The following is a 25,518-nucleotide window of genomic DNA, read 5'->3' on the forward strand; positions in this document are numbered from 1 at the left end:
CTGCAGGGGTTTATAGAAAATGAGGGAGGGAAGGAGGGATAACAACAAAAATACTGTGTGGGTACTTATCATTCCTTCAGCACCCTCAGGGGAAGTGCACCAAAATAAAGTCCCTGACAGTGCAATCCTATGCACATCTCCTCAGAAGTAAGCCCCATCGAGTGCAGTGAGACTTCATATAGGACTGTGGCCTAAGAGGGAACGCAAGCCTCACAATTCAGTTCACTGTGCAATTGAAGCTATACACGACCTTAGTTGCTTCCAAGAGGCTGGGGGGAGTCATCAGACCTGGGCGCTCCTTGTCTCCTGCTGTCATGCCCCCACTGGAGGGATCTTCCTCCCCTTCCAAGGAGCTAGAACTCCCTGAGACAGATGAAGCCATGGAAGCACCACTGTCAGGAGACATGGGGGAGCCCGGGCCCTCAGGGTACAAGAGGCCCTGGAAATATAAGCCTGCATTTTCTGTCTGGACGTTGCTGAAACAACACCAGTTCTCCGCTCCTTCTTTCCTGATCATATTCGTAACTCATGTTTGGACCTCCCTGTTATGTGTTATCAACCTTGGACTACTGCCTGATGCTGCCCCTAGATTCTGATTATACTTGCCTGCTATCCTGTCTAGGGGTGCACGAAAGTCACTTACCTGGTCTCCCAGCTTTTCGCGGTGGAGGGGAGGCGCTTCACTGCTCTCCCCCCAAAGTTCAGGCCGGGGGGAGAGGCTTCCTGCCTCGCCCGGCCGAAATTCAGGCCGGGGGGGAGGCTTCCCGCCTCGCCCGGCCGAAATTCAGGCCGGGGAGGAGGCGCCTCGCCTCGCCCGGCTGCGAAATTAAAAGTTAAAAAAAAAACACCCCCGTGATAGGCTACGTGACGATTAACGTAGCCTATCACGGCTAGATCTGCAAAGTCAGCCGTGATAGGCTACGTAAATCGTCACGTAGCTTATCATGGGTGACTTAAAAAAAAAAAAAAGCGCGTACGCAAATGGCGGCCCCCATAGGGAGCCGCCATTCGCGTTCCTTATTTGGTCGCTGTAGTCTACGTAATCTTTACGTAGACTACAGCGACCAAATAAGGAACGGGAATGGCGGCTCCCTATGGGGGCCGCCATTATCCGTACGCGCTTTTTTTTTTTTAAAGTCACCCGTGATAGGCTACGTGACGATTTATGTAGCCTATCACGGCTGACTTTGCAAATCTAGCCGTGGTAGGCTACGTTAATCATCACGTAGCCTATCACGGGGGCATTTTTTTTTAATTTACTTTTCTTGGAATGGTGGTGGTGGCGGCAGCCGGTCGAAAGATCGGCTGCTGCCCCCGCCCCTGACGAAGACCCGACGAACCGCTGCCGGGACCCGCCGCCGGGAGGGACATTCGGGAAAGGTAAGTTCCGTCCCGGGGGGGGTGCGGGGTGTGTGTGGAGAATTTCTCCCCGAAACTTTTTCGGGGGGCCGAACACGTTGGCGCTCGGCCCCCCGAAGTTTCGGGGAGAAATTCTCCACCAACCCTAATCCTGTCCTGTGTGCTTGACTTGGGCTATGTCCCTGACTTATCTTTTGAAAATACTTGTTCGCTGGTAAAACCTTTGCTTTACTCTTGGCCTGCTTTGTTGACTTCTCCCTTGCAACTAACAGCGTGTGTGCTCATAACAAGGAACGTCCACGTCCACCTCCGCTCTCTCCCTCTCCTTGTTCTTCCTGTTCAGCAGCTTCCCTCCTGTGCCTGCAGCAGGATGCAGGGTTTTATTCCCAAAACTGTAGTCCCCACCTATTTTCCCCAGTCTGTTTAATTAGTCATCCTCCCAGCTGAAGTCAGTCAACTGCTCTGCATTGCTTTTAATTGCAGCACAGGGCAGCCGCCCTGGGCGAAGTTTGTCCTGTTTGCCAGTGAGGGTGGAGTTGTGAAGGTGAGTTTACATCCTGCTGGGATGGGACTGGCGATATCACATCAGTAGAGTTGGCTTTTGGCCAGCTGGCTACAATGTTGCTTCTCCCATTGCAGCACGGCATGTTTCCCTTAGCTAGCTCTTTAACACATCGTAAAAGCTTTTCCAAAATCCAGTGAGCCACGGGAAGTGGGAACATAGCTTTTGTCTTCATTCTCATGATCTGTCTCATATCTGGACATATAAGTCACAGCCAGCTGGCTGTGAAACCAAGATCTTTTCTCCTAGGAAGACCTCATTTCTTGCCCAGGATTGGAATCTTGTAGCATTCCTTTCCCCCTCTTCCTATGCTGAAATGGAGGAAGATTTCCCTCTGTTCACATTTTGATAAGAGCTTACCAGATTCACACATCTCAAATCAATATGTGAACTGGAGTGCAGTGAACTCTTGGTATTCACATTTATCAGAATTTTGTGATGCAAGTCCCTGAGCAACAAAACCAGTATATTAGGGAAAATATGTACACATTACATGCATGTTAGTTGTGTGGGAAGAGGTGTAGACAATAGCACTATATTAAGGATGCCATGGTTTTTACTGAAGCAGGGATGGATGAGGCTAGAACACCGTCTTGGCATGTTATGGGTACTTTTGGCCTTGTGGAGAAACAATCACCTCAGTGGCAATTGCTGGGGGATAGGAAAGGCTCTCTCTCTCTCTCGCTCTCTCTCTCTCTCTCTCTCTCACACACACACACACACACACACACACAGAGTGATCCCTGTGTCTGAACAGGCAAGGAAGGGAGGTTTCAACCTTCCACTTTGCTGCAAAGAACATAGTCATAGCTAATGGGGGTCCCAGGCACCTTTGTTTGGGGCTGACCCTGGAGCTGAACCTCATTTTAGGCAAGTCAGAGATAAACTCCACAGGTCTGGAGCGAGGCTGGGAAGGGGAGACAGAGGCTGAAGGTCACTGATGAGCCCTGCAGAGCGATCTATGGTCCTGTTCCATCCTGGGTTGTGCTTTTTCTAACCCGGCTCTGCCTGTGTTTTGCATTCAGCTGGGCTGACCTTGCAAACACTTCCTGCCTGGAGCTTTCCTATGGGAGTGCCCTATCTATTGCTGCCCTAGGAGGCGTCTGCAGAACCCCCCCCCCCCGTCTATGCTCTGTGGACCAGGGATGTCTGTCACTGTTTTGCAAAGCACAAAGACCTCTGCATCTATTTTTCGGATATTAAGCAGGTATCATCCCCTCCCAGTGGACTGCTAGCCAGGCGTCCAATTCCAGCCCCCAGTCTGTAATGTCAGGTACAACAAATCGCCTTTGATGTCAGCAGCCTGGTGTGTTGTCCCCATCCCTGTCGGACAACATTCGCTCCCACATGAGGGGCTGGAAAATGCTCAGGATGACGATGTCAGGACATGAGGTAAGTGGTCTCCAACCTGGGATGGAGCTGCCATTGTCAGCATTAGTCCGGGGTTCCTTCTAATGGGCTTATCCTGCCCCCCAGAAGGGAAGGCTCATGCTATGCCTGCACAGGGGCCTTGGGGAACCACCACAGCCAATCGTCGTGTCATCAGCCTGCGCATAAGGCCGGTTGCTGGAGGCCACCGAAGAAGCCCGGCCAAGCCATGGTCTGATCCTCCTGCTGCTGCAAGAAGTATCTTGCTCCTTAATGGTGTCCAAGGGGGGATCAGGCACTTACATGGCCTGGTACACCAGAGACCAGCATGAACGTGACCACACGTAACAGCTTGAAATATTGGTTGCTGGAGGCCACTGTGCAGGCATGGAAGTGTGGCGCAACTTCCTTCAAAGACACAGATGAGTTGAGCATGCGAGTAACGCATTCCTCCTCTTCTTGCTCCTTTCCCCTCCCATTCACCCATCAACACAGAAACCGAGATTTAACGATGCTCCATTTATTGAAGATTTTCAAGCAGAGAGACTTAAAGCATCAAGCAATTCAAAGCCCGCCCAGACACAATTCCAGTTCTCTTCCCCCCTGCCCGCCACCTCATTGACATGCAAAGAAGGCCATTCTGCCCACCATCTGGGGCGATAAGTGCAAACACCTGAACAGAAAGAACTAGCTGAATGCTGATTGTACAGGGAAAGGGAGCAGAGAGAAGCAAACGAGAAATGCTGGATTCTATATTTGATCATGGAATTCAGACTCTGCAGCCACGTGTATATCCTGAGACATCTCTCCCCTTGCAGTATTTCGTCCAAGCTGTCCTAAAAGCCAGAATGACAGCAATTAAAACAAAAGGAAAAAGGCCACACTCTATCTTTGTATGTTGCCTGAGAACTTCAGTTATAGCACGACTCACATATTCAGTTTGTAAGTAAGTAAGAAAAGAAAAGAAAAAGGAAGTGGGGAGCTATGGGTCCCCTTCGAGAGCCTCAAGGTGTTCCCAGGAGAGGCATCAGCTGGTAGCTCCTCAGTCGTCCTTCCTGTTCGTTATGCATCATGCCTGGAGCAGGCTAAGCACGGGATGAAATGTCCTCCTGCGCTCTGATCTCCCCACCACCACCTCTCTGCAATCAATATAAAACAGGAGCTTGTGCTCTCCATCCACCTCGACTGTTGATCGGTGTTGGTGATCAGTATCGAGCTGATCCATCCACAGCCCACGATACCTTCCTGGCATAATTTCAGATTTCCACCCTTCAGGGACCCGTAAGCATAATTTGGAGCCTTGTTTTTCTGTTCCACCCCCCCCCCCGGTAGTTTTCTCATAAACCTTCAACACCTCCAGGATCCGAATCAATGGAAAAGCTATGCTACATACTGCGACAGTCATGACCTTCTACCGTAACTGAACCTGGCCTACGAGTGGGCAGGGGGGACAGCTGGGGCTTCTCCCAGAGTAGTGGTTGTCAAAGATTCATCTCAGTTCCATCACTCCGACCCACAGCCCTCCCACCCAGCCTGCACCAGCTCTGCCCACCAAACCTCCTCCTCCTGTGCTAGACAGCACCATGCTCAGTAGCAATCGACAAGAATGATAACCAGTTCCCAAATATTTGATCAGCTTCTCTCAGGGCTTTGCTATGTAACAGATCAGAGACTCTAACCCGCCTATAAACCCTTAAAATGCACCAGGAGAGGTACCAAAGGGCACACATTGGTGGAACATGCATGAGTCTTAGAACTACACCACCAAATCATCTGCTCCTAGTGTACCAATCTGCTGCTGAATTTAGGGCCAAATTACATGTGATGGATGCTAAGTCACATTTACTCCAATTAGGGAAGTTTGAGAAATTTGCTACATCGGTGTATGTAAAAAAAAGAAAAAGATTTAGGGTGCAATCCTATGCAGATAGGATTCTGCAGTGGGCAGGCTTTTCCCCCGCCCCTCCATTAGGAGGATTCTGTGGACTTGTGGCCCATTTTGCTAACCTTTGGGAATGTTGTGCAAATGTCATCATAGAAGAATATACAAAAATAAAAAATCCAGCGAAAAATTTCCCTTTCCCCCCAGGCTAAAGTGTGAAAATGTGTGGTTTGGTGGCATTTGTGCATCTGGGGGGAATTTGCTCATTTCTACATGTGTGAATTTGCACAAATTTGCATTTGCACAAACCCAGAAAATTTTAAAAATCCAATTCGGTCGATGGGCAGATGACAGAATGAAAGGGCCTGACAATCCGTGAAACACAGACAGAACAGAGTTTACACGGTCCCTAGTTACAATGCATTCTTTGAAACAAAAACAAAAAAAATGACAATAGATGTATGCATCCAAAAAGTGTATATTTAAAATGCATATGTTTTGAAATATACATGAGAATTTTTGTATGTTTAAAAAAAGAATACTGATGACGAAGCAGGAGATAATGAGCCTGATAATGAGCCTCAAAAACCTGCTAATGTCAGACCCAGGCCAGATTGACAGATTCCTCCTTCTCAAACTCGAACTCCCCCCCCCCCCCGCAAATGTAGTCACAGAAGCTGCAATCTGAAGTTGAAGAGAGCAGCCCATGTGTGGGTGGGGCAATGACTTCTTAAAACATTCCCCAGTGGCAAAGTATTTCTGCTAATCCTCCTACAAGCAAAAACCTACGGGGGACAGATGAGTACCGACAGCTGGGACTGCAGTTGTGTATGCACCTAGCTGGGAGGAGGCTCCACTGGAATCAGTGCACATTATTTCAGAGTGCGCATGCATAGGATTGGGCTGTGAAGCTTCTTTTGTAACGTATGCCATTCTTAAGAGTGCATTTACAGGTCATGGGGGAGCAGGCATTCATCACGCAGTGTTAATCTCTAAAGTAGCATGGGTTTCCCAAAGCACTTGGTGGTCCATCCCAGGGTTTGCTCCCCGTGAGCCGCAAGACTCAGGCATGTCTTTCTTCCCTGCATTCCAGCTGCCAAACCATTCCCTTAACTCCCACTTAGAGAGGTATGCCAGCCCTCAGTATCCACCATCACAGACCACTGTTGCACATTCACGAAAACATCGGTTGGTCATCGGTATGCACTGAGGAAGCATCTTCAGCTGCCGGTTATACAGCAGCCTAGAGAGCATTCATCTCCTTATTCTGATCGGCCACAACCATGAAACGTTCAGCCGCTATCGACTCTCGCAAGTGCAGAGACGTAAACAAGACAGGGACTCACCAGGCATCCATCCCGTTGGGGTCACGGACCACTCTCTTCGCACACTCGATATCATCCGTGATGTCATCATTTCTGAAAGCTGCCCAAAGATTTGTCAGAAAACAAACCAGGTTATCAGGGATTGCTAGAATGGTTATTTCCAGCCACCGGGGTGGTAGTGAATGTTGGAGTGCCGGCACTCAACAGGACAGTCCCCAGAGCCAGGCGCCGAAGGAGAGTCCAGCAAGGCAAGGCACCGTGTTGATCCATATCAGCAAACCAGTTCTAGCAATTTCATCTCCCTCAGGAGAAGGGCTTCTGTTCAGGTAATGTGTCCCAACTGCCCATTGAAGGCCAAGACACTCCAACATTATTTGCATGGCAACAGGGATAGCTCACAATATATTTTGTTGCTGGGAAAGTCCACGCTTCCCTCTCCTGCCAGCTCCTGGGAGGATTGCAGCTAAGCTCTGAGGGAACAGGGAAACCTTAGTTGGGCTACAGTCTAGCGACTGAATGACAATTGTAGTTGCAGCAACCGCAGAGGCTATTCATGCCATACATTCATGGAACCAGCATTTTTTAAAGCGCTCCGTCTCTCATGATGTATGGACAAATAACCCCAAATGTCTGTTCTCGTGCTGTTATGGAGGGCTACTGAATGTTTCAAAATAAATAGAACACTGGGAACTACTTTTCTCAGGGTGGGGGGGAATTGAGGATGTGTTTCCTCCCCTCCCAATCTAGGCCCAGTCTTGGGGGGGGGGGAAGAAGGCCATACATTGACCATGATCTCCTGCCTCCATACAAGAACTGGATTTGCAGGCAGAGAGTAGGAAGCCATGGATCGGAGCTCCTTAGCTAAGGGAGAGGGGCCATGTTCCATACTGGCCTCTCCAGCAAGACACAGGTGTGGCTTCAGTGACTTTGAGAGCAGTCGGGGTTGCCAAGCAGGCTGGCCCTCCTTCCCCCTTGCACTGCCAGCAGCAAGGGCCTCCGTGATGGATGGTGCATCAGGAAAGTATAGGGATGTACGAAAGTCACTTACCTTTCGCAGATTATGATGATGGTGGGGGGGAGGCATTCCGTCCCTCCCCCTGGAATCCTCGCCGGGGGGGAGGTGCTCCGTTCCCCCCCCGGAATCCTCCGCAGCCGGCTGTGATCTGTGGCAGCTCCATGGAGCAGCCGTCCAGGCCCAGCCAAGCCAGAGCCGTCCGCAGCCAGATTTCCGGCCGCGGAGCGCTCTGGGTAAAAACAACAACAACAAAAACCGCGTACCCAAATGGCGGTGGCTACAGCTGCCGCCATTTGCGTTCCTTATTTTTGCCATCTTAATCTACGTAAATATTTACGTAGACTCTGACGGCGAAAATAAAGGGGAACGCAAATAGCGTAGCGGGAGCTATTTGCGTCCCTTTTTGATTCACCGTTTTAGCCTACATAAGTATTTACATAGGCTAAAACATCGAATCAAAAAGGGACACAAATAGCGCCCGCTACGCTATTTGCGTTCCCCTTTATTTTCGCCGTCATAGTGTATGTAAACATTTACGTAGATTAAGATGGCAAAAATAAGGAACGCAAGGTGGCAGCCGTAGCCGCCGCCATTTGCGTACGCGTTTTTTTTTTAAACCCACCCAACCATGATAGGCTACGTAAAGATTTACGTAGCCTATTACGTTGTGTTTTTTTTTAACCTAGCTATGATAGCCTACGTAAATCTTTACGTAGCCTATCATGTCTTTTTTTTTTTTACAAGCCTGGAAATGGCGGCGGCGGCGGCAGCCGGTCGGATGACCAGCCGCCGTAGCTGCCGCTGGAGCTGCTGCTGTCCGGAAGATCCGCCACAGGTGGGATCCGCGGGGTGGCGGGGGGGGTGGCAGGTCATTCCACCACGGAGTTCGGGGGGCCAAATGCACTCGCATTCGGCCTCACCGAGATCCGTGGCGGAATTCTCTGACATCCCTAGGGAAGTAAGGGAGAAAGACAGCTGAGGCTCCGGATGTGGGAAGAGCCAAGGGTTTCTCCAGACCTGCCCTTGCCATCTGCTCCCGAGAAAGGAGAAGCTACTGTGGTGCAAGAAATGTGGATGCAACATGGGATGCGCCTGGGTGAGGGAAGTCAGGATGATACACTGGAAGGGGGGGTGCTGAGTAGGGGACTGGATTGAGGCAGGAGAATGGTAGCTGGACAGAGAAGAAATGGAGCCTTCAAATGCATCACCCACCCTTTTGGGGGGGATTTCGCAGGCCTTTTGCTAGTCAGCCCCATAATAGTTCCTTACCATCGCAGGGCTTTCCACAGCCATTAGCTGTTGGGCCTTGTCCATTGGAGCACCACCAGCGGCTGTTTATTTGAAAAATCCCATAGTCACGACTCCCATCCGTGTTAGGAGGCCCAACGGCCGCTGTGTTGTAATCACTTTCATGTTTAGCCGTACAGACCCCTGGAAAAGAGGGGGCAAGAAAAGAGTATGGTGTGGTATGGTGTAGGGTGCCATTTCAGGGTTTGTTTTTACAAAAAAAATCCTAACATTTTGAGACAAAAAATAATAAAGCACACTTTACATTCGCACTCAAGCAGAAGTGTGTAATTTAAAACTTGGCAATACGTAGAAATTTCTACTCAACCTTCTAGCCAAATGAAAGAGAAAAGGGCTCTCAGCAGTGCCTGAGTTTATCGAAGCCCAGAGCACTTTGGAAGCATGATTTCTTTCTTCAAGGGCAAGCTGAATAATTACGCTCCTTAGCTCCAAGGGAGCCTTCCCCATACTGGCACTCTCCAGATGTTTCGGAGAACAATTCCCAACAATTCCAGGCAGAATGTGCAATGGTTGGGGATAATGGGACTTATAGTCCAAATCATCTAGAGGACTTCCCTCCTCGTTCCACAATTAATTTTCCTGGCACTCAACTTTCATTGTTGAAAATCCCATACTGCCAAGAGCCATAACATTTTGGGGAAGACATTTCAATAATGCCCTGAAATAGGGTGGGGGGGAATTCAGGGGCTTGGGGACTGAAAGCAGTAGCTTCCTCTCTTTCCAAAAACACCACAAACATTTGAAAAGCCACCGACTGTAAGAGAGGCCCTCCTGAGAGATATGTAAATCCCAGTCTCACTCCTCCCTTGCCAAAAAGCAGTGGGAGGTGGGTTGTGCTATGGTGCTGGTCACCTCTCTTAATTTGGGGACTGGTGAAACACACCGCAGTGTGACACAAGCATGATGCCCCCAGTACTTCTAGTCCTCTTGGAAGAGGGTGTGGAACACCCTCTGCGTCCCTAAATGGCGCTCTCTCATCCCCACCCCACCCCAAAGAAAAACAATGGGAGCCTTTTGTGTTTTCATTTGGGGGGTTGCACTGTCTCTTGAAAAAGGGCCCCACACATTTCAGCTCAGTACTAGTAGAAACACGAAATGGCAAAGGTGGAGAGAAGGGAGGAGGAAACTCACAGTTGGCCAGGCTGACACCATGGTATCCGTCCAGCGCATTCTGCTTCAAAACTCTAGCCAGTTCACATCTGTCAAACACTTTGGCCTCATTTACTTCAATGAGCACGCAGAGGAGGGTAAGGGCCAGAACCTTCATCGCAGCCAGTCGCAGGAGGATGGTGGTGCATGGCTTCCCCAAGGTCACTGGTGGCTTTTATACCTGCTGTTCTGTCACCTGTCCTCTCTCTAGGAGGCAAACAGAACATTCATTGTGAAACAGAACATGAAGCAATGGCCCACAAACTGAGAAGTGTTGCAATTCTGGAATGACTGATCACATCACAGGATCGTGCTGACAAGGGCAATCAATGGGTCCACAGTTCCTCTTTCAATATATATGTAATCCATATGACAATGGTAGTCCCATAACCTTGTCAAAAATCAGACTAATAAGATTTTGATCATTTATTTATTTATTTATTGCATTTACATATATCGCACCTTTTTTCCTCTTGCAAGGAACCCAAGGCAGCTTACATTATCCTCCTCCTCTCCATTTTATCCTCACAACAACAACCCTGTGAGGTAGGTTGTGCTGAGAGTCTGTGATGGGCCCAAAGTCACCCAGTGAGCTTCCATGGCTGAGTGGGGACTAGAACCCAGATCTCCCGGCTCCCAGTCCAACACTCTCACCATTACACCACACTGGCTCTCATCAGCAACATCCAACCTCCTTGCTTAGAAACAGCACATTGTAGACCAGCCAAATCAGATCATGAGAAGAGCCCATGGATCAGACTAGGGATGGATGGCCACCCCCGATCCGGGTTCTCCAGGCACCTGCCCAGCTCCTACCACCACTTGTGACCCACCCCCAGACCCATGCTCAAGCCCCCCGCCACTCACCAAGCTGTCCGCACTCACCAGGGACCCATAGTTGAATACCGCGATTGCCGTTTTGCGAAAAAATGGAGACTGCGATATGCGCACATCTAGTTGTAGTTGTACCCCAAATGGCACTGTGAATAGCCCATATACGCAAGATTACAGGCATGAATGGGCCATTTACACCTGTAATCTTGTGTATATGGGCTATTCATGGCACCATTTTGCATAAAACCACTAAACCATTCAGGAATGACCTAAAGCATATCCCTTATGAATATACTGTGGAGGTGAGGAATAGATTTCAGGGATTAGACCTGATAGACAGAGTGCCTGAGGAACTATGGACGGAGGTCCGCAACATTGTTCAGGAGGCAGCAACGAAATCCATCCCAAAGAAAAAAAAAAATACAAGAAAGCCAAGTGGCTGTCTGATGAGGCTTTACAAGTAGCTGAGGAAAGAAGGGAAGCGAAAAGCAAGGGAGAAAGGGGAAGATCTATCCAACTGAATGCAGAGTTCCAGAGAATAGCAAGGAGAGACAAGAAGGCCTTCTTAAATGAACAATGCAAAGAAATCGAGGAAAACAACAGAATGGGAAAGACTAGAGATCTTTTCAAGAAAATTGGAGATCTCAAGGGAACATTTTGTGCAAAGATGGGCATGATAAAGGACAAAGAAGGCAGGGACCTAACAGAAGCAGGTGAGATTAATAAGTGGTGGAAAGAATACACAGAAGAACTATACAGGAAAGATCTTAATGTCCCTGATAGCCATGATAGTGCGGTCACTGAACTTGAGCTGGACATCCTAGAGAGTGAAGTCAAGTGGGCCTTAGGAAGCATTACTAACAACAAAGCTAGCGGAGATGACAGTCTTCCAGCTGAGCTATTTAAAATCCTAAAAGATGATGCTGTTAAAGTGCTGCACTCAATATGCCAACAAATTTGGAACACTCAACAGTGGCCACAAGACTGGAAAAGGTCAGTTTACATTCCAATTCCAAAGAAGGGCAACGCCTAGGGGTGGCCGTGAATTTCTCCACGAATCTCGGGGAGGCTGAATGCCAACGCATTCAGCCCCCCGAAATTGTTGGTGAAATTCTCTGCCCCCGCCCCCCCGGGATGGGACTTACCTCCCTTGAATGTCCCTCTCGGCGGCAGATCCCGGCGGCGTTTCGACGGGGGTGGGGGTGCCGGCCGGTCTTCCGACCGGCTGCAGCTGCCGCCATTACAAAGTAAAGTAAAGTAAAAGAACAACAACCATGTGATAGGCTACGTAACGATTAACGTAGCCTATCACAGCTAGATTTCCAAAGTCAGCCGTGATAGGCTACCTTAATCGTTACGTAGCCTATCACGTGTGTGTGTGTGTTTTCATTCACTTTTTTATTTTGCGGCCGGGGAGACGGGGCGCTTCTCCCTGGCCTGAATTTCGGCCAGGCGAGGCGGGGCGCCTCCCCCCCGGCCTGAACTTCGGGGGGAGAACCGAAGCGCCTCCCCCCCACCGCGAAGCAAGCTGCAGGACCAGGTAAGTGACTTTCGTACATCACTAGCAACGCCAAAGAGTGTTCAAACTACTGCACAATTGCGCTCATTTCACATGCCAGCAAGGTTATGCTCAAAATTCTACAAGCTAGGCTTTAGCAGCATGTGAACCGAGAACTACCAGAAGTACAAGCGGGGTTTCGAAGAGGCAGTGGAACTAGAGATCAAATCGCCAACATTGGCTGGATCATGGAGAAAGCAAGAGAATTCCAGAAAAGTGTCTCTTTCTGCTTCATTGACTACGCTAAAGCCTTTGATTGTGTGGATCACAACAAACCGTGGCAAATTCTTAAAGAGATGGGAGTACCAGACCACCTTACCTGTCTCCTGAGAAACCTGTATGAGGGTCAAGAAGCAACAGTAAGAACCGGACATGGAACAACCGATTGGTTCAAAATTGGGAAAGGAGTACGACAAGGTTGCATATTGTCGCCCTGCTTATTTAATTCATATGCAGAGTACATCATGAGAAATGCCAGGTTGGATGAATCACAGGTCGGAATTAAGATTGCCGGGAGAATTATCAACAACCTCAGATACGCAGATGAAAAGTCACTAGAAAAGACCCTGATGTAGGGATGTCAGAGAATTTCTCCACGAATCTCGGGGAGGCCGAATGCCAGCGCATTCGGCCCCCTGAAATTGGTGGAGAAACAGTTTGCTCCCCCTCCCCCTGGGACGGGACTTACCTTGTGCGAATGTCCCTGGCGGTGGCGGCAGCTCCGGTGGCGGTTTGGCAGCGGTTCGGCAGCGGTGGCTGCGGCGGCTGCAGCGGCTGGTCTTCCGACTGGCTGCCGCCGCCGCCATTTCCAAGTAAAACAAAAAACAAAAACAAAAAAACGTGATAGGCTATGTAAATCTTTACGTAGCCTATCATGGCTAGATTTTAAAAACACCGTGATGGGCTATGTAAATGTTTACATAGCCTATCACGGCTGAGTGGAAAAAAAAGAAAAACCCGTGCGTGCGCAAATGGCGGCGCCCATGGGTGCTGCCATTTGCGTTCCTTATTTTGGCACGTGTAGTCTACATAAACATTTACGTAGACTACGGTGAAAATAAGGGGAATGCTGGATCCAAGAGCATTCCCCAACTACGAACCTGATCCTTTAGGGGGAGTGCAGCCCTTCCAGAATAGCTTGAACATCACTTAGGCAGATGACCCCCACTAAGAGGATCTTCATCTTGTCTGGATTGGATCTCAGTTTATTGGCCCTCATCCAGTCCATTATCATACGAAGGTGCTGATTCAGAATAGCCATTGCCTCAGCTGGATTTGATGAAAGGGAGAGATAGAGCTTGGCGTCATCCACATATTAATAACACCTCAACCCACACCTCCAGATAACCCAGCCCAGCAGTTTCACTTCCTTAACAATGGCTTCCTATCTCTTTTATGTTTGGGTCTGGCCTAATTTGGATTGGGACTGCAGTAGTAGGGAAAGGTAGGTCTAACCCTTTCCCCCGTGCCACATCCCTGTTGCTTCTTCAGGTCTAGTTATTATCATTATTTTTATTTATGTATGTATTTCATTTCTATACTGAAAAATAGCCAAAGCTCACTGGGTAGAATACAACAATGCATAGAAATTACAAACCACAAATACAACATTTTAATGAAAGATAGTATAAACATTTTAACGTACAAAATTTAAAACGATTTTAAAAGCTAAAAACAATTTCAATGCACAATCTCAATACTAGACCTGTTCAAGGCAGCTGACATAAATAGCTCACCCGAAATCCCTCAGAGTAGAGGGCAGTCTTAACCTGACACTGAAAAGATGGCAGTGTTGGTACCAGGCGGGCCTCAGTGGGACGATCACAAGAGGGCCAGAATTGGTGTTATATGCTCAGACCTTCTGATCCCAGTTATCAATCTGGCTGCCACATTTTGCACAAGCTGCATTTTCTGAACCATCTTCAAAGGCAGCCCTACGTAGAGCGCATTGCAGAAATCTAACTTGGAGGTTACCAGAGCAAAGATTACTGAAGTCAGGTTATCCCGTCCAAATAGGGGCAGGTTTAAGAGGCTTCTTTTCATGGCTAGGGGCATGCTGGGCACAAACAGAACCATCTCAAACTACCTTCTCTGTGTCAGTGGACATGCTGTGCCAACAAATTAGTCCTCTTGCCTTAGCTCTGGTCTTGTGAATACCCAGATGAGTGTCATGGAGAAGCTACACTTCCTGGTTACCAGGTATTTTAGATTCCCGGTATTGTTGCTGCTGCTCAGATTTCATGGCTAATAACCTAGTTCTTAAACCATTTATATGTAATCGCCGCTGAGCCTGTGACCTATGTGTCACCATCCAGAGCCTAAGCACAGGAAAGAACAGAGCCATCACTTGATGCAACAAACGTCCTGGTTCTTACTGGCAGAGCACCTCCTCCCCCTGACTCCTCCCATCCCCCCACACACATGTGGGACTTTGCAAAATGGCAGCACCCGGCCAGATGGGGAGAAGATTGGAAGCTCAGAGAGCACCTGCCAATTGTAGTATCAAAAATGTTACTACAAAACGAACCCATTCGAAGCCTAGTTGGGGAATAGACAGACAATTCTTGTCAAATAGCTGCTGAGTACTCACTAGGGATGTATGAAAGTCACTTACCTTTTCGCAGATTCATTCGTGGGGGGGGGAGGTGCTCTGTCCCTCCCTCTGGAATCCTTGCTGGGGGGGAGGCGATCCAGTCGCCCCCCCCCCCGAATCCTGCCCTGCTGGCCCCTGGCAATTCCACGGAGCCGCCAGCCGGCTCCGACCGCAGCCAGACATCCAGCCGCTGGGCAGCAGGGATGTAAATGGCGGCGGCCATAGCTGCCGCCGTTTGCGTCCCTGTACTTAACCGTGATTGGCTATGTAAATGTTTACGTAGCCTATCACGGCAAAGTAAAAAAAAAAGTGTATGCAAATGGCGGCGACTGCGGCGGCCGCCATTTGGGTTCGCTATTTTTGGCTGTTCTAGCCTACGTAAATATTTATAGGTGGGTATAAATCAAATCAGTAGATAAAGAAATCTTGCGATCACTATTTTCTTGTTGCTGGTAATACTGGAGAAGCAACCACTCCAGTGGCGATTGGTAGGGGATAGCAGAGGCTTTCACTTCCATACAAACACACCCAGTGATCCCTAGATCTCCACAGGCAGGGAAGATCTCAACACCATATAGCTAATGAGAGTCCCAGGCACCTTTGTTTGGGGCTGACCCTGGAGCCAAACCTCATTTTGGGCAAGTCAGAGATAAGCTCCACAGGCCTGGAGCAGGGCTGGGAAGGGGAGATAGAGGCTGAATGTCACTGATGAGTCTTGATAAGGGATCTATGGCCCAGTTCCATCCTGGGTTGCACTTTCCTAACCCAGCTCTGCCTGTGTTTTGCATTCAGCTGGGCTGACCTTGCAAACACCTCCTGGAGCTTTCCTACGGGAGTGTCCTATCTATTGCTGCCCTAGGAGGCGCCTGCAGACCCCCCCCCCCATCTATGCTCTGTGGACCAGGGATGTCTGTCACTGTTTTGCAGAGCACAAAGACCTCTACATCTATTTCATAGAATAGTAGGGTTGGAAGGGGCCTACAAGGCCATCGAGTCCAACCCCCAATTTATTTTTTGGATATTAAGCAGGTATCATCCCCTCCCAGTGGACTGCTAGCCAGGCGTCCAATTCCAGCCCCCAGTCTGTAATGTCGGGTACAAATCGTCTTTGATGTCAGTAGCCTGGTGTGTTGTCCCCATCCCTGTTCGACAACATTCGCTTCCACATGAGGGGCTGGAAAATGCTCAGGATGACGATGTCAGGACATGAGGTAAGTGGTCTCCAACCTGGGATGGAGCTGCCATTGTCAGCATTAGTCCGGTGTTCCTTCTAATGGGCTTATCCTGCCCCCCAGAAGGGAAGGCTCATGCTGTGCCTGCACAGGGGCCTTGGGGAACCACCACAGCCAATCGTCGTGTCATCAGCCTGCGCATAAGGCCGGTTGCTGGAGGCCACCGAAGAAGCCCGGCCAAGCCATGGTCTGATCCTCCTGCTGCTGCAAGAAGTATCTTGCTCCTTAATGGTGTCCAAGGGGGGATCAGGCACTTACATGGCCTGGTACACCAGAGACCAGCATGAACGTGACCACACGTAACAGCTTGAAATATTGGTTGCTGGAGGCCACTGTGCAGGCATGGAAGTGTGGCGCAACTTCCTTCAAAGACACAGATGAGTTGAGCATGCGAGTAACGCATTCCTCCTCTTCTTGCTCCTTTCCCCTCCCATTCACCCATCAACACAGAAACTGAGATTTAACGATGCTCCATTTATTGAAGATTTTCAAGCAGAGAGACTTAAAGCATCAAGCAATTCAAAGCCCTCCCAGACACATTTCCAGTTCTCTTCCCCCCTGCCCGCCACCTCACTGACATGCAAAGAAGGCCATTCTGCCCACCATCTGGGGTGATAAATGCAAATACCTGAACAGAAAGTACTAGCTGAATGCTGATTGTACAGGGAAAGGGAGCAGAGAGAAGCAAACGAGAAATGCTGGATTCTATATTTGATCATGGAATTCAGACTCCGCAGCCACGTGTATATCCTGAGACATCTCTCCCCTTGCAGTTGTCTTTCCAACCATACCTAAAGCACAGAATGAGAGCAATTAAAACATCTGTCTATCCATATCCATATATGTCACATGGGCTCCAAAGGGGGTGGGTTTCTTTGAGAGCTTCAAGATAGCTCCAGGTGAAGCATCAGCTGGTAGCTACTCAGTCATCCTCCCTGTTCATTGGTTCATGGTGTTTCCTGACTGGACCAGACTAAGCACAGAGTGAAATGTCTTCCTGCTCCCTGACCTCCCTCCCACCGCCACTTGACAGGCTACGTGAAACTGGAGGCTGTGTTCTTCAACCTTCCATACTGATGATTAGTGCTGGTGGTCAATCTTGAGCAAACCCATCCACGCCATCTTGGTATGATTTCTATCTCCTAGAGACCTTTAAGCATTATATACAGTGTTGTTTTTCTATCCCCTCCCTCAGTTTTCTCATAAACCTTCACCACCTTTAGGATTCAAAACAATGGAAAAACTATGCTACATGCTTCAATACTCGTGACTTTCACCCCCCAAGTGAACCTGGACCTATGAGTGGGCAGGAGGGACAGCTGGGGCTTCTCCCAGAGTAGTGGTTGTCAAAGATTCGTCTCACTTCCACCACCCCAACCCACAGCCCTCCCACCGAGTCTGCACCAGCTCTGCCCACCAAACCTCCTCTTCCTGTGCTAGAAAGTAGGGGTGTACGAAATACACTTACCTTTCTGGTCCAGGCCATCCATGGGGGGGGGGAGGCGATCCATCCCTCCCCCTAGAATCCTCCCCAGCCGGTTCCGCTCCACAGTGAGTCTGTGGAGCCACCAGCCGGGCCCGTCCACGGCCCTGTTCTGCGGCCGCAAACGGAGTCTGGCGTAACGGATGCCATTTGCATCCCTGCTTTAGCTGTCATAGGCTATGTAAATCTTTACATAGCCTATCACGGCTAAAGCAGCAATGCAAATGGCGTAGTGGATGCCATTTGCATTCCTGATCTTTGCCGTGATAGGCTATGTAAAGATTTACGTAGCCTATGACAGCTAAAGCCGGGACGCAAATGGCGTCCGCTACGCCGGACGCCATTTGCGGCTGCAGAACAGGGCAGCAGACAGCAGTGGACGGACCGGACCGGCCGACGGCAGGTAGGGTCAGTCCAGGGAGAATTTCGCAGGGTGGCGGACGGGAGTGCTCCGTTCTGCTACAGACTCCGGGGGGCTGGATTCTAAAGAATCCAGCCTCACTGGAGTTTGTGGTGGAATTACTACTAGACAGTGCTATATTCAGTAGTGATCAACAAGAATAATCACCAATTCCCAAATATTTGATCAGCTTCTCCCAGGGCCTTGTTATGTAACAGATCAGAGACTCTAACCTGCCAATAAACCCTTAAAATGCACCAGGAGAGGTACCAAAGGGCACACTTCAGTGTTAACATGCATGACTCTTAGAACTGCATCACCAAGTGATCCGCTGCTTTTATATCAGTCTGCCAATGAATTTAGGGCCAAATGACATGTGATGGATGCTAAGTCACAGTTACTCCAATTAGGGATGTGTGAGAAATTGGCTACATCAAGGTTTTCGAAAAATGATTTACCTGATTTGTATCTCCCAAACTCAAATGCGGAACCAAACACAATTTGTGTTTGGAAATCCATACATTTCTGAGCTTGTAATACATTCTGTCGAACAAAAAATCCATTTTAAACCAGATCGACTCACTGGAAAAACATGCAAAGAAAAATGCCCCAAATGCACATAAACACACTTTTGCCAATGGATGTGCACATCCAAAGATGTGTACATTTTAAAATATGTACATTATGAAATGTTCATGTTAATTTTCAGCTGTTTTTTTTTTTTTTAAATGCTGATGAGGAAGTGGGAGAGAATGAGCTTGACCTCAAGAACTGATTATTTCAGCAAGACTGAGATAGACAGATCCCTCCATTTCAAACTCCAACTCCCCCACCCACCCCAAATGCAGTCACAGAAGCTGCGATCTGAAGCTGAAGAGCAGCCCAGAGGGGCACAATTACCTCTTAAAACTTTCCCCAGTGGAAAAGTAGTTTTGCTAATCTCCTAAATGGGAAAAGCTACCGGAGAGAAATGAGTTCTGAAGCCTAGGATTGCGATCATGGAGGCACTTACCTTAGACTAGGCTATATTGAACGCTGTGGGAATTATTTCTCAGTAAACATGCATAGGAAGGGCTGTGAAGCATCTTTTCTAATATCTGCTTATTTACAAGTGCACGTATTGAGCAGGGGGGAGCAGGCAGGCATCAAACAAGGCTAATATTTAAAGTAGCATAGGATTCTCTAAGCACTCAGTTGTCCATCCCTGGGTTTGATCCCAGTGAGCTGAAAGACTCAGACTTGTCTTGCTTTCCTGCATTCCAGATGCCCAACAGTAGCCTTAACTTCCCAGTTAGGTGCTACCAGCTCTTAATAGCCACCAGCCATCAAAGACCATCAGTGCACTTTGAGGAAAACATCTGTTGGTCATCGGTACCCGTTGAGGAAGCATCTTCAGCTGCCAGCTATACAACTGCTTAGAGAACATTCATCTCCTTATTCTGATTGGCCACAACCATGAAACATTCGGCTGCTATCAATTCTTATGAGCACAGAGATGTCAACAAGAGATGGACTCACCAGGCGTTCATCCAGTTGGGGTCGCGGACCACTCTCTTCGCACATTCGATATCATCTGTGATGTCATCATTTGTGAAAGCTGCCCAGTGATTTGTCAGAAAAAAGGAGGTTATCAGGGATCCTAAAACGGTTATTTCCAGCCACTGGAGTGGTGGTGAATGCTGAAGTTCAGGTGTTCCTCAAGACAGTCCCCAGAGCCACGACCTTAAGAAGAGTCCAACAAGGCAGGCAGTGGCGTTGATCCATATCAACAAACCAGTTCTAGCCGTTTTTGTCTCCCATCGGAAGGTCTTTGCTAAAGGATTTATTTATTTATTTATTTATTTATTTATTTATTTATTTATTTCTATACTGCCCAATAGCCGAAGCCGAAGGAAATGGGTGTCAGCTGCCAAGACATCCCAAAATTATTTGCATCACAACAGGGAGAGCTCACAAATATATTTTATGGCTGGGAAAATCCTTCCTCCCCACTCCCACCAGCTGCTGTGAGCTACACTCAGAGAAAACACAGAGGCTTGGGGGGGGGTGACAGATGATGTCACTGTCAATCAAAAAGTCCTGGTGCCTCAACCTTGTGAGCCCATGGAGAATTAGAGCTCTAGAGAGCATGTCAAAATCAAAGGACACTGGGAACTAGCTTTCCATGTGTGTTGGGGGGGGGGACACACACATCGAAGATGCATTGCTCCCTCACCTCCCAATCTAGGCCCAGTATTGGATAGAGGGGAGAGGAAGAAGGCCACACGTTGACCATAATCTCCTGCCTCCGTCCAAGAACTGGATTTGCAGACAGAGAGTAGGAAGCCATGGATCGGAGCTCCTTAGCTAAGGGAGAGGGGTCACATTCCATACTTGCCTCTCCAGCAAGACACAGGTGTTGCTTCAGTGACTTTGAGAACAGTCAGGGCTACCAAGCAGGCTGGCCCTCCTTCCCCCTTGCATTGCCAGCAGCAAGGGCCTCCGTGATGGATGGTGTATCAGGGAAGTAAGGGAGAAAGACAGCTGAGGCTCCGGATATGGGAAGAGCCAAGGGTTTCTCCAGACCTGCCCTTGCCCTTTGCTCCCAAGAAAGGAGAAGCTACTGTGGTGTGAGGAATGTGGGTGCAATGCAACATAGGATGCATCTGGGTGAGGGAAGTCAGGATGTAGTGATACACTGGAAAGTGGGGGTGCTGAATAGGAGGCTGGATTGAGGCAGGAGAATGGTAGCTGGACAGATCAGAAATGGAGCCTTCAAACACATCCACAGGCCTTTTGATAGTTAACCCCATAATAGCAAGTTCCTTACCACTGCAGGGCTTTCTGCAGCCGTTATTTGTTCTTCCCTGTCCATTGGAGCACCACCAGCGGCTGTTTATTTGAAAAATCCCATAGTCACGACTGCCATCTGCGTTAGGCGGCCCGATGGCCCTGGTATTGTACGAGCTTTCATGTTTAGCCATACAGACCCCTGGAACAGAGTGGGCAGGAAAAGGCTATGACAGCGTGCAGTGTAGTGTGAAATTCCATTAAAAAAAAATCCCAACATTTTGAAACAAATAATTTTAAAGCATACTTTAAATTCTCACTCAATCAGAAGTGTGTGTTTTAAAAACTTGGCATATGTAGAAATTTCCACTTAATTCTCCAGCAAAATGAAAGAGAAAAGGGCTCTCAAAAGTCCCTGAGTTTATCGAAGCCCAGAGCACTTTGGAAGTATGATTTCTTTCTTCAAGGGCAAGCTGAATAATTATGCTCCTTAGCTCCGAGGGAGCCTTCCCCAAACTGGCACTCTCCAGATGTTTTGGAGAACAATTCCCAACAGCACCAGGCAGAATGGCCAATGGTTGGGGATAATGGGACTTATAGTCCAAATCATCTAGAGGACTTCCTTCCGTGTTCCACAATGAATTTTCCTGGCATTCAACATTCATTGTTGAAAATTCCATACTGTCAAGAGCTGCAACGTTTTGGGCAAGGCATTTAAATGACACCTGGAAATGGGGTGGGATGGGATTCTAGGGGCTTGGCAACTGAAACCTTTTGGGACCCACTTACCATGGAAGCAAGAGCTTCCTTTTTTAAAAAACAACACCACCACAAACAATTGAAAAGCTATTGGATATAAGAGAGGCCATCCTGAGGGATATGTAAATCTCAACCTAGTGCCTCTCATGCTAAAAAGCACTGTGTGGGGGTGGGGTGGGGTGGGGTGGGGAGGTTGTGCTGTGGTGCTGCTCAACTATTGATGCCCCCAGTATTTCTAGTCTTCTTGTAAGAGGATGTAGATCACCATCTGTGTCCCTAAATGGCGCTCACTTTCCCCACCCCCACCCCAAAGAAAGAAAGTGGGAGCCTTTTGTGTTTTCTTTGGGGGTGTGTGCACTGTCTCTTGAAAAAGACTCCTCTCATTTCAGTTCAGCACTAAAAAAATGAAAATGCAAAGGTGGAGAGAAGGGAGGAGGAAACTCACAGTTGGCAAGGCTGACGCCACGGTATCCATCCATCCCATGCCGTTTCAAAACTCTAGCCAGCTCACATCGCTCGAACCATTTGGCTTCATTCACTGCGATGAGAACACAGAGGAGGGTGAGAGCCAGAACCTTCATTGCTGCAACTCCCGGGAGGATGGTGCATAGCTTCCCCCAGGTCCCCTGTTGATTTTATAGCCACAGTTCTGCCAACTGCCCACAGTCTGGCAAAGGGAGCATTCGTTGTGAAATAGAATATGTAGCAATAGCCCACAAAAATGAGAAACGTTGCAATTCTGGATGGATGGATTGATTGATTGATGAGATGACAAGATTGTGCTGACATTAAAAAAAGGAAGAAGGAAACCAGCTAAGCAACCTAGAGGGGAACGATAACTTTTAATTATTTTCAGTTGAATAAAAAGGCAAAACGAAATATGTATATATAGAAAAATAAGTTCGAATTATAATAAATCATTACCTAACTAAGAGAAAACACACACACAAACCACTGCTACCACCACCAGTAAAGAAACATAGACAATGTTATTTATGTATTTAAATATTTGTATTCCTACCACCCCTCCCTCCATTTTCCATTAGGGGTGGACGAAAGTCCCTTACCTGTCCTCAAAGGATGTTCATGGTGGGGGGGAGGCGCTTCGCTGCTCCCCCCGCGAAGTTCAGGCTGGGGGGGGAGGCTTCCCGCCTCGCCCCGGCCGAAATTCAGGCTGGGGGGGAGGCTTCCCGCCTCGCCTGGCTGCGAACGCGAAAGTTAAAAAAAAAAAACAACGCCCCCTGATAGGCTACGTGACGATTAACGTAGCCTATCACGGCTAGATCTGCAAAGTCAGCCGTAATAGGCTACGTCAATCGTCATGTAGCCTATCACGGGTGACTTAAAAAAAAAAAAAAAAGCGCGTACGCTAATGGTGGCCCCCATAGGGAGCCGCCATTCGCGTTCCTTATTTGGTCGCTGTAGTCTACGTAAATGTTTACGTAGACTACAGCAAAAATAAGGGCAACGCAAATAGCGTTGCCCTTATTTTTGTCGTAGTCTACGTAAATCTTTACGTAGACTACAGCAACCAAATAAGGAACGGGAATGGCGGCTCCCTATGGGGGCTGCCATTATCCGTATGTGCTTTTTTTTTTTTTTTAAGTCACCCGTGATAGGCTACGTGACGATTGACATAGCCTATCACGGCTGACTTTGCAAATCTAGCCATGATAGGCTACGTTAATCGTCACGTAGCCTATCAGGGGGCATTTTTTTTTCTTTTATTGCAATGGCGGCGGCGGCAGCCGGTCGAAAGACCGGCTGCCGCTCCCGCCCCGCTCGAACACCCGCCGAACCACCGGCCGGACCCGCCGCCGGGAGGGACATTCGGCGAAGGTAAGTCCTGTCCCGGGGGGGGCGGGGGGCGGGGGGCGGGGGGGTTCAGAGGATTTCTCCCCAAAACTTGTTCGGGGGGCCGAACACGTTGGCGCTCGGCCCCCTGAAGTTTCGGGGAGAAATTCTCTGCCATCCCTATTTTCCATCCATAAGGATCAGCAAGGTGGCTTAGCAACAATATAATACCAACACATACAAAACTGTAGAAAAACTGTAGTGCAATCACAGCTCCAGTTGCGATAGAATACGGGAGACGAGTAGGCCATAAAACAGCTTTGTGTGAAAAGCCCTCTGAAACAAGTTGATCTTAACTAGGGATGGCGGAGAATTTTTTAGGGATGGCGGAGAAGTGAAAAACAACAACAACAACAAACGTGATAGGCTACGTAAAGATTTACGTAGCCTATCATGGCTAGATTTTCATAAAACACTGTGATAGGCAACATAAAAGTTTACGTAGCCTATCATGGCTGACTTTGAAAAAAAAAAAAAGCACGTACACAAATGGCGCCCATGGGCGCCACCATTTGCGTTCCTTATTTTGGCACAGGTAGTCTACGTAAATATTTATGTAGACTACCCGTGCCAAAATAAGGAATGCAAATGGCGGTGCCCATGGGCGCCGCCATTTGCGTACACGCTTTTTGTTTTTTTTTCAAAGTCAGCCATGATAGGCTACGTAAACTTTTACGTAGCCTATCATGGTGTTTTTTGGAAATCTAGCCGTGATAGGCTACGTAAATCTTTACGTAGCCTATCACGTTTTGTTTTGTTTTTACTTCTTCCCGGCAGAAGAACTTTCACGGCCGGAGAGGCGGGGCGCTCCCCCCCGGCCAGAATTTTGGTGGGGAGGGAGGGGGCGCCTACCCCCCGGCCAGAATTTCGGCGGGGAGGGACGGGGCACCTCCCCCCCACCGTGAAGCAAGTGTCGGGATCGGGAAAGTGACTTTCGTCCATCCCTACAAGGTTTGGAGGTGCCGAGATAATCATAAGCCAGACCCAGGTTTGCTTGCAAGGGGCCTTTATTGAGTACTTAGAGCACACAGGCATACCCAATGGTTGGATCAGACAGCTTCTCTGAACCCAGAGCCAAGGGGTACAATGGGTTTTATACCATGCAAGTCAGCAGTGAGGCAGCATGACAGCAGCAAGCATTAATTAGCATTCACCTGCAGCTTTCCCAGCATAGGCAACAGTGCTTGTTCAGAGGAAAAACAATCAGAACTTTCTCAGCTCAGACACCTGTAGCTTGGCATAAACACAGCCTCACTTTTCAGGCACATCCTAGGCCTTGATGAGATACTAGCCTTCATTAGCATGGAATGTGCTGAGGCCGCACTATCGACCTTTGACTCATCTCACATCTCAGAGGCCCACTAGCAAGGAAATTGCACTTATAATGAACCTAAGCCAAGCATTATGAATTTCTAGGCCCCTCCAAAACTACAGGTAACGTGGTTACACTCCTGGGGCCATTACACTGGGCAAGCAGCTTAACCATGTAGTGGTGTCCCAACAACAACAACAACAACAATTATTGCTATTATTATTATTATTATTATTTCTATTACTGCCACATAGCTGAAGCTCTCTGGGCGGTTTACAAAAGTTAAAACATTAAAATACAATATACAAAGTTTAAAAGCTATTTACATAAAGCATACAGACAATATATACAAACAAACAACATATAACTAAAAACAACTTTGAACAACAATAGAACAATACAGCTTAAAAACAGTATGCAACAGTCAGCAAAAGAAACCAGAGTTCTAAAAAGCGAAGGCCTGCCGGAATAATAGAGCCTTTAATGCCTGCTAAAAGACTTTCAACGAGGTCAGCAGGCGCTTTTCAACCGGCAGGTCGTTCCACAGCTGAGGGGCAGCAAAGGAGAAGGTCCTCTTGCGTGTGGCTGCCAGTCTCACATTAGGCAGCCGCAGCAGAGAGCCCTCAGGGGCCCTTAGGGGGCGGACTGGGAAATAGGGGAGAAGGCGCTCCCTGAGGTATCCTGGACCTGGAGCACGTAAGGCGTTAAAGGTAAGAACCAGCACTTTATATTTTGCTTGGAAACAAATTGGCAGCC

At 48.5% G+C, this 25,518-nt stretch overlaps 2 protein-coding genes across 4 annotated transcripts in view; both read right to left on the reverse strand.

Moving 5' to 3' along the window:
* Positions 1–3,787: 3,787 nt before the first annotated feature.
* On the reverse strand, positions 3,788–10,117 carry LOC146353408 (lysozyme C, milk isozyme-like). The gene is made up of 4 exons (XM_084836401.1): positions 9,951–10,117; positions 8,781–8,942; positions 6,518–6,596; positions 3,788–4,125 (listed from the first exon to the last, which is right to left on the reverse strand). Exons 1-4 carry the CDS (start codon positions 10,084–10,086, stop codon positions 4,059–4,061), a joined length of 444 nt encoding a protein of 147 aa, XP_084692527.1. The 5' UTR covers positions 10,087–10,117; the 3' UTR covers positions 3,788–4,058.
* Positions 10,118–16,638: 6,521 nt separating this feature from the next.
* Positions 16,639–25,518, reverse strand: part of LOC146353409 (lysozyme C-like) — a 30,895-nt gene continuing 22,015 nt past the window's right edge. The window contains exons 2-5 of one of the 3 annotated variants that reach the window (XR_014788056.1): positions 22,042–22,134; positions 20,878–21,039; positions 19,587–19,790; positions 16,639–16,976 (exon numbers count right to left, since the gene is read on the reverse strand). Coding sequence is in view for 2 of the 3 variants with exons in the window: in XM_084836403.1 (XP_084692529.1) it covers positions 16,910–16,976; positions 19,587–19,665; positions 20,878–21,039; positions 22,042–22,177 (444 nt within the window). In the remaining variant the exon portion in view is untranslated. Of the gene's footprint in view, positions 16,977–19,586; positions 19,791–20,877; positions 21,040–22,041; positions 22,178–25,518 lie in introns of those variants that run through there. The other 2 variants (XM_084836402.1, XM_084836403.1) reach the window with 2 other exon arrangements.

The sequence above is a fragment of the Heloderma suspectum genome, chromosome 2, assembly GCF_057233095.1.
Source record: "Heloderma suspectum isolate Gila_16-S chromosome 2, 16-S_ref, whole genome shotgun sequence".
NCBI classification, from domain to species: domain Eukaryota; kingdom Metazoa; phylum Chordata; class Lepidosauria; order Squamata; family Helodermatidae; genus Heloderma; species Heloderma suspectum.